Below are 12168 nucleotides of genomic sequence, written 5' to 3' on the forward strand. Positions count from 1 at the left end.
AACATGTCTGAACTTTGTCTATAGAAACTTGAGTTTTAGAATGCCTCCACTGATTTGTCACTGATTTTCCTTCAAGTAGGTATATTGAACCTACCTTCACAAGATCATCTCTCAGCTTCACAAAATGTATCCTCCCCCACATAGAAATTTTATTTCTGTTATATATTTGTCCTTCTGCCATAATGATGCTAAATCTAAACGTAATACGTTCATTGCTGTCTGCAAAATGGTCACCCACAGCTGCTTCATTCATCTGACCAGCTTTCTTAAGACTAAAATATTCTCTTGGCAATGTAGTTCAAAGGTTTTGTACCCTCTGTAGCCTTCATACTGTTCATATCCTATTGATGTTAGTGTAGTTGAAGTCTACTGAAGTCAGTAAACAATTTTGGGGAGGTCACTCTTTGATTTTATTTGATTTATTATTGTCACATATACCAAGATACAGTGAAAAGTGTTGTTTTGCGTGCTATCCAGGCAAATCATTACTTACAGAATTACAGAAAGGATATCAGAACAGAACACAGAACATAGTGGCACAGCTACAAAAAAAGTGCAGAGAAAGATCAACTTTAATATATAAGAGGTCTGTTCAAAAGTCTGATAACTGTGGGAAAGAAACTGTTCTTGAATCTGCTTGTACTTGATTTCAAACTTTTGTATCTTCTGCCCAGTGGAAGAAGGTTGAAGAGGGTATAATTGGGGCGGAGGGGGTCTTTGAATATGTTGGTTGCTTCCTCGATCCAGCGGGAAGTATAGACGGAGTCCCTGGAAGGAAAGCTGGTTTTCGTAATGGACTTGGCTGCGTTCACAACTCTCTGCAGTTTCTTGCTGTCTTGGAGAGAGCAGTTGCTGCATGCTTTCTATGGTGCATCTATAAAAATTGGTAAGAGTCGTTGTGGACATGCCAAATTTCCTTAGCCTTCTGAGGAAGTAGGTGTGTTGCTGTGCTTTCTTGACTGTAGCATTGACATGGATGGACCAGGATAGATTGTTGGTGATATTTACTCCTTGGACCTTGGAGCGCTCGACCATCTCCACCTCAGCACCATTGATACTCTGCCTCCTGAAGTCAATGACCAACTCCTTTGTTTTGCTGATATAAAAAGGGAAGTTGTTGTCTTTACACTATGCCACTAAACTCTCTGTCTCCTTCCTGTAGTCTATCTCTGTAAGGTAAAACCCACTGCGGTGGCATCATCATCAAACTTGTAAGTAGACTTAGAGCGGAATTTGTCCACACAGTCCTGAGTGTCTAAGGAGCATAGTCAGGGGCTGAGTACAAAGCCTTGTAGGGCACCAGTGTTGAGGATTATTGTGGAGGAGGTATTGTCACCAATCCTTACTGATTGCAGTCTGCAGGTCAGGAAGTTGAGGATTCAGTTGCAGAGGGGGGAAGGCAGAGTCCTTGGTCTCACAGAATCCCTACAAGGGTGGAAACAGGCCATTCGGCCCAACTGGTGGACACCAACCCTCTGAAGAGCACCCCATCCAGACTCATCTGCCTACCCTATCCCTGTAACCCTGCATTTCCCATGTCTAACCCACCTAATCTACACATTCCTGAACACTAGGGACAATTTAGCATGGCCCATCCATCTAACTTGCACATATTTGGACTGTGGGAGGAAACCAGAGCACCCGGAGGAAACCCACGCAGTCATGAGGAGAATGTGCAACATCCACACAGACAGCCACCCAAGGGTGGAATCAAACCTGAGTCCCTGCTGCTGTGAGGCAACAGTGGTAACCACTGAGCCAGCATGCCACGCAGAGTTTGGGGATGAATTTTGTTGGAATTTTGGTGTTGAAGGTGGAGCTAAAGTCAATAAACAGGAATCTGATGTAGGTGTCCTTGTTATTCAGACATTCCAGGGATGACTGTAGGGCCAGGGAGATGGTGTCTGCCGTGGTCCTGCTGTGACATAGGTGAATTGTAGCAGATCAAGGCAATCTGGGATGCTCGAGTTGATGTGTGCCATTACTAACCTCTCAAACCACTTTATAATGATAGTCAATAGATAAAGATTAAACCAGCAGCTCTAATGCACTGAGCTCAATTCCAGCTTCTCAATAGCTTTCCTTGCTGACATTCGTTAATTCAGCATAGAACATTCCTGCATGGCTGAGCATTTCATCAGCTGAGTCTCCAAACTACAAACAAATGGCCACATGCAATTCCAGCCTTGGAAACTCAGGGATGGAGATCCTGTCAATTGAGTTCCATCTGTGTTTGTATTTCTTATTTGCTGGTTTTTCCCAGTGGGATCTTGTGGAATGGAATTTTAATATTCTGTTTTCTGGTTTAGACAACATAAGATCTCAAAAAACCAAGATGTCTTTGTAGCAATATGAACTATAAAGTTGAGTATTGCTTTATCAACAATGAACTTTCTAACAGTGTCAATCACATAAGTCAATAGTACCTGGAATAAATGATTAGTATGGATGGAAAGGTAAATTGTGGCCCCTTTTTCAGTTATGTTATGCCATATTAAGATCTTCTTCAGACAGTGCAAAAACAACAGACATTGCATTGCAATATTAAAAGGGAGTTACCCCAATTAGCACTGATTAGCTAAATCTGCATTGATGTGACATTTTATGTCCAATATCTGAGGGTCCTATCAAGTTAGTTGATGTGCTATTAGACTCTAATTAGACATGTCATTATCAATAAAGTGACAAACACTTTATGTCAGCCTCGCCTATTATTTCTGCACATGTTTGACTTCAGCACTACGAGCACAGTGTTTCTAACATGTGAGTCCCCCATTCATTCATGGATCCATAATGTTTGTTAAATATGCTGTAAAGGCAGATAAAAGTTTAAAAAGACTGTCCAAAGAAAACAGATGGATAAGATTTCACTTCATAAAACTTCTCAACTGAGATATTTCAAAAGTTAATTCATTTAAGGAACATAATTCAATTAAAAATGTATACTTCACTTTAAATAATAGACATTAGAAATGCCTTATGCAATTACAAGGATTCACATCAATTCCTGCATCACTGAGAGAGTATGTGCATTCCAATAGACCATCCAACTTGGCATCAAATATGTTGGATTTCTCACTTACTGCTCAATCATTTTGGCCTTTGATTCCCATTTACCACAGCCCTATTCCATCCAACATCACTAGACATGGTCATCAACATCAGGGCTTCTGTCTACTGTTCTGATCCCAGCTGATTGTAATACTAGACAGATCAGATCACAGAGTGAAATCTGGCATGGTAGACCATATGTTTGATTTTTTTTGCAGTAGAGGTCAGGCTGACCATATTCACAAGAGGCTGTTAGTATATGTTTAACAAGGGAATTTAAAAGTTAATTACACAAAAGAATCACAAAAATGATACTACATTTGGTAAGAACAGAATGAAGAGTCAGCCATCTCCACATTAAAGGTTGTTGCTTAGTGATCAGAGCTATAATCAGATTCTTTCTGACAAACAGTTTTGTAGGATGTTTTCCATTTTCACACCCCCATAGCCTTTTGCTTTTGGAGCTTCCTTCTCTCAGAATCTATGCATTTCAGGATTTCTCCCTGTCCTGATTACTTGGAAACTACTAATAACAACCTCCTACCCCTGTATATTTGCTGCTGGCTCTGTGTAATTGTAAAAATCAAATCAGCAAGCACCCCTTACCAATTATTTCTCCAAGTGGCTGGCTGGTTGTCTGACTGAAATCACATGACTTTTAATAAATGCGGTTTTGAACTGTGTTAAAAGTGACTTTCTGACCTTTAAAGAAGTCAGGTCTTTACAAAACTGGAAAAGTAAAATCCATTTTTGTCCTCCATAGAAACCAAGTTTTCAAATAGTAGTGATATTATCATTAATAATAATAATCAGCTCACCACCTTCTCAAGGGCAACTAGGGACAAGCAATAAATTGCTGACCAGGCAGCAGTGCCCACATCCCACAAATGAATAGAAAAAAACCCTCATAACACTACCCACCCTCTCTCACTTGAGTCACCATAGTAGTGTTGGGATAGAATCCCTAGGGTGTCACTTCTTTGAACTTTTAAAATGGTTTGGTGGATACTGGCAATGCTGTAACAGCAGTAATGGGTCTTATCCAATCAATAGTCCATTACCCTTCCTGTATTCACTTCTCTGTTCTTTCCAACTGTAAAATGCACACAATTACACAACCTCCTCTCTACACTCAGAGATCTGCTTCAAGAGCATGATTTATTTGAAGGCTCCAAACCACAAAACTGTTCAGAGAGAACCTTGTTTGTCTCTTCTTTACAACCATTTTTATTATCGCCTGAATTGTCAAACAGAAAATATGGCCTGACTCCAAGCCTATTACAATTAGCTTTCTATTTAATATTTGCATTTTAGCTATTCCTCCCTATGGCAACAACAGGTCACATGGCTATTTCTTGGAGCCTCATGATTTCATTACCAATTCATCCTTTTTCAGAATGCCCTTTAGCCTACTTTGTTTTTAAGGAATATTGCACAAAAAAGGCTTTCAAATAAAATGTGGTTCTTCACACATTTAATTAATTGGAGAGTTATAGAATGGTTATTGCACAGAAGAAGATTATTCAGCCTGTTGTATCTATGCTGATCCTCTGACTCGTAGCCAGTCTTGTTCTCCTACCTTGCCGCTGCAATTCTTTCTCAGATAATTATTTAACTCTGTTATCATTTCTCCACCACATTCTCGGGCAATGAATTCCAGACTCTAACCACTCTCTGCTGTTATGATCCATTGACAGACTTTTTTAAAAAAGAGACATTTGGCTGAACCTTGGTTTTGTTTGGGTGTGAATTGCATTGAGTTTTTCAAAGGGATTCTCACCATGACATTGAGCAAGATTCCTCGCCATATCTCATCAAACGTGCCTCACTCATGACACCTACCCCTGTGAAGTCCCTCACTTCAGATTCTTCCCCGCCTTACGGTAAACCGTTCCTGGATATCTGCTAAAACACCAGCATCCCTTGCGCCTGTGTCATCTTTACAAGTCCATTGTGTACCTGGTGAAGCACCGTCAGACGGAGCTGTCCTGAATGGTTCTTGACATTTGCCTTGGACGTGGCAGACAGGGAGAAATTGTCACCCTGCTATGTGTACAGGGAACTCAAGGTCCCACTGGATGGGGCGATGCAGATGTAGGATGTCTTCCTCCTCTGGGAACAGCAGTAGAGTGCTCAACACCAGAACATGCCAACCCGGTCTGAGGATGCCATCCAGGTTTGTGCAGTCTCAAGTCCCTGACGGAATACCCAGCTGCCCTCCACTCTGCCAGCATAAGTGTCATCATCTTCTCTCTGATACCTCACACTCACTCTCTCTCTCTGCTACTATAACCACCTCCCACCAAGGCTCATGCTCTACCACTCTCAATTTTACTTGCAATGTCTTCCTCACTTAGTCTCACCCACCACGAACTATGACGCCACTAATCCTGCACACCCTTTGCGCTTCCTACTCATTCATTCAGGACACCGCCCCACATGCACCAAAAGTAGCAGCTGTACCCATCATATCCATAACCCTTAATGCCTGCGGCTCTATCATTCCAGGAGGAAAGTAGCCCCCAGTAAGGCAGAAAGAGTCAAGAATGGTGGTAGAGATAACACAGTGTGGAGCTGGAGGAACAAAGCAGGCCAGGCAGCATCAGAGGAAAAGGAGAGTTGATGTTTCGGGTCAGGACCCTTCGTCCAAGAAAGTTGACATTTCAAGTCGAATGTTTTTCTGAAGGAGGGTCCCGACCTGAAACATCAATTTTCCTGCTCCTCTGATGCTGCCTGGCCTGCTGTGTTCCTCCAGCTCCACACTGTGTTATCTCTGACTCCAGCATCGACAGTTCAGACTGGTGGTAGGCTGCCTGATATTTGGCTCCTTACCCCTTATGTGGAGACGATCCTAACTCCAACCACCCTGAGAGGCTGACTGATTGTCCCCAAGCCTCTGGATTGGTACCTGAGACTGCTCTTGACTTATTGTGCCAAGGCCCTCAGAGTGAAGACCATCCTGCTTGAGTTGACCAAGGTCTGCTAGCAACCATGAAAAGCTTCCTGGCTTTGTGTCTACACTGAACGTCTAGAATACAATATTCTTTATTGTCCCTTGTACTCCAGTACAGAAGTACAGGAGTACAGTGAAACATGTTTACAATGGCTGCCTTTAATGGCACCATTTTACGTACAAATACCTAGGTACAAATCTTACAGACTAAAAGAAATAGTGTTGTTACACAAAAGAGGATTAAAAGGAAAGCATAAGCATTGCTTACAGTGCCTGAGAATGAGTTAGGAATGAGGTAGTTCTAACATTGTGAACAGGATTTACATTACAGTCCGGTAAAGAGTTCCAAACAGCAGCAGCTCAGCACGTGGCACCAGGCCCAAGTCCAGCAACTGTCCTGCATTGTACTAGCCTCCAGTCCGCTCTTCAGCGGCACTAAGCAGCAACAAGGTAAGCTGCACTGTACTGTGATTCACTCCACCTTGTGCCGCTCCTAGACTTGGGATTCCCCTCCTGCAGTCGTTTGGGGACTTGGGATTCTCTTGCTGCCGTCACTCCGGGACTCTGGATTCTCCTCCTGCCATTCACTCCGGTTCTTGGGATTCCCCTCCTGCCGTCGCTCTGGGACTCGGGATTTCACTCCTGCAGTCGCTCCGGAACTCGGGATTCCCATCGTGCCATCACTCCGGGACTCAGCATTCCCCTCCAGCAGTCGCTCCGGGATTCAGGATTCCCCTCCTGCAGTCGCTCCGAGACTCGGGATTCCCTTGCTGCCATCTCTCCGGGACTCGGGATTCCCCTCCTGCAGTCGCTCCAAGACTCGGGATTCCCCTCCTACCGTCACTCCGGGACTCGGGATTCCCCTCCTGACGTCGTTCCGGGACTCAGGATTCCCCTCCTGCAGTCGCTCCGGGACTCGGGATTCCCTTGCTGCTGTCTCTCCAGGACTCGGGATTCCCCTCCCGCCATCACTCTGGGACTCGGCCCCTCCATCGGTCTGCCACCCAGCCCAGCCCACGCTTGTTCAGCTGTTGTTGCTCCAGGAATTCAGTGCGCGACTCGGCCCGTGCTCACTCTGCTGCCGCTATGTGTCACGGCCTGCGCACTCAGCTCCCGCCCAGTCTCCATTCGCAACTGGTCTTCCTTGATTCCTTTCTCCAGGTAGGGGTAGTCAAAGGCTTGGAGGTGGGGGGAACAGGAAGAGAAAAGTACTGCAAGAGGAGAAAAATAAAGAAAGAAAGGAAAAGGAGTTGGGAAAGGAACTGGCGAGCAGAAGAGCTCCGACTGGAGAGTCCTATCCAGCCACCATCATGCCTGAGTAGAGGCAAGACAGAAATAATACGAGCCTCATAGCTCAGGCTGAAGGGACAAACCACACAAAGGCATGGCAAGGCAGGGATGCTGTAAATATCCAGATAGGTTCAAAGTGATTGAGTGCTGTGACAGGGGGCTGGGAACCAGAGCAGCAGGTCAGCAAGTGGAGGGATTGAATCATAGAATCATAGAATCCCTACAGTGTGGAAACAGGCCGGAAAGGCACATGTTAGGACCAGTAAATCAGAAAGAAAGGACAGGCAGAGACAGGTAAATGAACACAATGTGTCTTTATCAACACAAGGAGTATTATAGGTAAGGCAGACGAGCTTAGAGCCTGGATCAGTACATATGGAACTATAATGTTGTAGCCTTTACAGAGACTTGGTTGAGGGAGGGACAGAACTGGCTTTAGGTTCCAAGATTTCATTGTTTTAGATGAGATAGAGAGGAAGGTAAAAGAGATGAAGGAGTTGCATTACTAATGAGGGAGAATGTTGCATCTGCACTCAAAGAGGACATATAGGAGAGCTATCCACGACACAGTATGGGTACAGTTTAAAAATAAGATGGGTTCAATCACTCTGATTGGATTAAACTATAGGCCTCCCAACAGCCACTGAGAGATTGAGGAACAAATGTGGAGGCAGACTATGGAAAGGTGCAACAAAAATGGCGTTATCATAGTGTTTAACTTCCCCAATATTGACTGGGACTCCCTTAGAGTTTCAGACTTAATTGGGGCGGAATTTGTTAAGTGCATTCAAGAGAGTTTCTTGAAACAATACATGGATTGTCCTACTTGAGGAGGGGCGATACTGGACCTTGTATTGACTAATGACCTTGACCAGGTGACTGACCTTTCAGTGGGAGAACATTTTGGAAACAGTGATTGCAACTCTTTAAGTCTTAAGATAGCTATGAACAAGGATGAAGTCAGGAACTTGCTGCAAGGTACTAAATTGGGGAAAACTTACATCAGTATTAGGCAGGAGCTAGGAAATGTTAGTTGGGAGGAGCTGTTATCAGGCAAGTCTATATTTGACATGTGGGAGTTGTTTAAAGACCTTTCTTTTTCTTCATTCATTCACGGGATGAGGGAGATCACTGGCTAGGCAGCATTTATTGCCCATCCCTAATTGCCCAGAGGGCAGTTAAGAGTCAACCACATTACTATGGGTCTGGAGTCACATGTAGGCCAGACCAGGTAGGGATGGCAGTTTACTTCTCTAAAGGACATTAGTGAACCAGATGGGTTTTTCCGACAATCAACAATGGATTCACGGTCATCGTTAGATTCTTAATTCCAGATATTTACTGAATTTAAATTCCACCATGTGCCGTGGCAGAATTCGAACCCGGGTCCCCAGAACATTATCTGGGTCTCTGGATTAACAGTCCAGCGATAATACCACTATGCCATCGCCCCCCACACCCCATCATCCCCTGCTGATGAGAGTTCAGGACTGGCATGTTCCAGAGGGACAATGATTGAAAGGTAAGGAACCTTTCGATAACAAGGGAGGTTGTGAATTTAGTCAAAAGGGAAAAACAAGCATATGAAAGGTTTAGGAAGCTAAAATCAGACAGGGCCTTTAAGGAAAGCAAGAAAATAGGGAATTAGGAGAGCAAGAAGGGGCCATGAAATGGCCTTGGCAAGTAGGGTTAAAGAGAATCCCAAAGCATTCTATAGGTATATTAAAACAATTAGATAGTTAATGAGAAGGTAGGACCAATCAAGCCTAAAGGAGGGGTCTTGTGCCTGGAGACAGAGGATGTGGATGAGACCCTAAATGAGTACTTTGCAACAATATTCACCCTGGAGAAGGATATGGAGGATAGTGAGATTTATGTGTAGCATGCTAATATGCGAGGGCAATTTGAGATCAAGAAGGAAGTGGTCTTGAATCTCATGAAGAGCATTAAATGGAGCAAGAAAGTAGTATTGAACTCTTTTTCCATGTCCGGGTAAAATATAAAGCTGCAGTCCACAATCCAACACAATATGCAAAAAGCCTAGCCATTTACAAGCCATAAACAAGTTGCAACATTTTGAATAAATAAATGGATTTTAAAATGGTTAATTCGCAAGTTAGGCATTTGAGGAGTATAAAAAATCCTAATTCAAAATGGTTCAATTTGCTTTCATGACTTGAATTATACAAAAAATTCAGAAGCAAAATTGAATACATGAAACATCCCCTTTGGGTTTGTTATTTTCTGCAATATAAGGACAATCACCACCAGTTTGTGAGACAAGTTTACACCCACGATATGTATGTTGGCCAAATTTTGGCTGAGATTCCTAAAATACATGAAGTGATATCTGAGTTGCACAAAATGCTAAAGTTGCTTCAGTATAGAGTTTAGTCCATGTTATGTTGTGCTTACTTGGCCTATCATTGCTTCTGCTTCGATCAGGTTATTACCTGTGAAGGTTCAATCAGTTTGAGTGCTTATCCAGGCAATACGGAGGAATGTGAGGCAGAGTACAGCAGTGTTTGCTGTCTAGTGAGCTGTTCATCATGCTGAGACTCCAACATTGTTGCCACAAATCCATACTTGGGTAGAAGATTATGGCACCGTGCATATTATTATACTTGCAGTGCAAATGTAAACATTCTTCGGAAAGCAAATGTATATTCTCAGAGTGAAGAAGAGAAAATGGCGATGAAATTTAGAATTCAAATTAAATAAGTTCACCATGACAAGCAGTTCCGGCATTTGAAAAATCGTGACAAAAATTATCATTCCAAAAGTTGGTAATCTTTTTTGAGACATCATTGAGGATCAGTAAGTGCTTTCACACTAATTAATGAATACAATGTCATGTGGTATGTAAGGACATAGTTGTTAGTTGCCTTACAATTATAAAAGCAAAATACTGTGGATGCTGAAATATGAAATAAAAGCAAAATACTGCTAATACTCAGAGATAGTAGGAACTGCAGATGCTGGAGAATCCGAGACAACAAGGTGCAGAGCTGGATGAACACAGCAGGCCAAGCAGCATCATCGGAGCAGAGAGGCTGACGTTTCAAGCCTCGACCCTTCGAGCCTAGACCCTTCATCAGAAAAGCCTTTTCTGATGAAGGGTCTAGGCCCGAAACGTCAGCCTTTCTGCTCCGATCATGCTGCTTGGCCTGCTGTGTTCATCCAGCTCTGCACACTGCTAATACTCAACAGGTCTGGTGCCAACACTAGAGATACAAACAGAGTTAACATTTCAGATCAATACCTTGCATCAGAACCCTTTAAAAACTAATGTGTTAAACAAATATTGGACAACCAAACTTGGTAACTTAATTATTGTGCTGATTAGGCATAAGACTACCATTATGGTGTGCTATCCAACTCAGCAATAGCCTGATTATCATTGCTAATTTTGCAGCAGAAAGTTATTTTCAAGAACGAACATTACAACTAGCCCCATGAGCTGCTATTATTTTCCAGTCCTGTATACTCCTAGATTTTTGCTTATTCTTTGCATGTGTTTAAATAAATGTGTTCTATCAAATAAGTTGGAGAAGACTTTTTCCTTTTAAGACATGAATGCCTCTTTTCAATTTATTCTCTTTATAGAAAGGTAATCATGAAATTCGAGAGATTAGACAGTTCCACTTTACTAGTTGGCCTGATCATGGAGTACCATGCTATGCGACAGGGTTATTGGGATTTGTAAGACAAGTAAAGTTCCTGAACCCAACTGACGTTGGTCCTGTTATTGTGCATTGCAGGTATGTCATCGTCACAGTACACATTTTATTCATCAGTTGGCACGCAAGTGTTCCATTTGTTACTCAATTAATGTTTATCACCATTTTTGTATTGTTTGCAGTAAATAGGCAACTCCATTGAGGATTACCATTACTGCAACAAATAGAAAAAGTAAAAACATTTCTCATGTCTCTGAATTTTGTTCTATTTGATGCAATTTTTTAAAAAAATTACATCTCTTAAAGAGAGCATTATCTTGAACTATCAGACTACTTCAAGCAGTGTGCTCATGTTCCATCATTATTTTAATATTTTCCTGTTTTAGTGCGGGTGCAGGGAGGACTGGCTGCTTTATCGCCATTGACATCATGCTTGATATGGCAGAAAGTGAAGGTGTCGTGGATGTTTACAATTGTGTCAGAGAACTTCGCTCACAGAGGGTCAACATGGTACAGACAGAGGTATTGATCATATGATTTATTGATAATAGTCTTCTCTTTTATTTTGCATTTTCAAATGTGTCTGTTAAAGATTACCCCTTTGATTTATCTGATAAGTGTTGAAAATATATTTTATTGCTTTCAGGAATAAAAACATTAATTGAACTGCATTTTGATAGAAAACCAAAGGGTTTGCAGTCTGTTCAAATTAATGTGTGGCATTACTCCAATGGCTGTATTCTAGGAATAAATTTTTCACGTTCCTACAGCCAGCAGAAGCCTTGCACCCAGCCATGCACATTGGAAACTTATGACTACATTAGATATATTCACCACTTGCTCATCAACAATATTCTGATATGCACAGCTCGCAAAGGGAACTCCTCAGTGCAGCCTCATAAAATGAACCCCTGAATGTGCCAAAATACATGTAGCACAAAGTTCAGATGTATGATGCCCAATTTCCTTTGCAAATGTGAGTGGCCTTCGAGGTCATAAGTGCTATCCTTCCATCTCTAGTATGGATTATGCCAGATTGCAGTATCGATGAGGAGTACAAAGTGAACGTTTATTGGGTATATTCAGAGTAGGCAGCTCAAATCATTCTTTCAACTTCTATAGGTACATACATTTCAGAGTACAAAGTGGAAGGACATTTCGACCTGCATCAATATCCAGTTTTGTATGTAGGTT

General features: G+C 42.3%; 1 protein-coding gene across 1 annotated transcript in view; it reads left to right on the forward strand.

Annotated features, from left to right (window-relative positions):
• ptprt (protein tyrosine phosphatase receptor type T) overlaps nucleotides 1-12168 on the forward strand; it is a 928020-nt gene that overhangs the window by 894762 nt on the left and 21090 nt on the right. The window contains exons 25-26 of the mRNA XM_048608556.1: nucleotides 10901-11055; nucleotides 11361-11496. Coding sequence (XP_048464513.1) covers nucleotides 10901-11055; nucleotides 11361-11496 — 291 coding nt within the window. The remainder of the gene's footprint in view (nucleotides 1-10900; nucleotides 11056-11360; nucleotides 11497-12168) is intronic.

This window comes from Rhincodon typus, chromosome 19 (genome assembly GCF_021869965.1).
Source record: "Rhincodon typus isolate 14 chromosome 19, sRhiTyp1.1, whole genome shotgun sequence".
Taxonomy (NCBI): Eukaryota; Metazoa; Chordata; class Chondrichthyes; order Orectolobiformes; family Rhincodontidae; genus Rhincodon; species Rhincodon typus.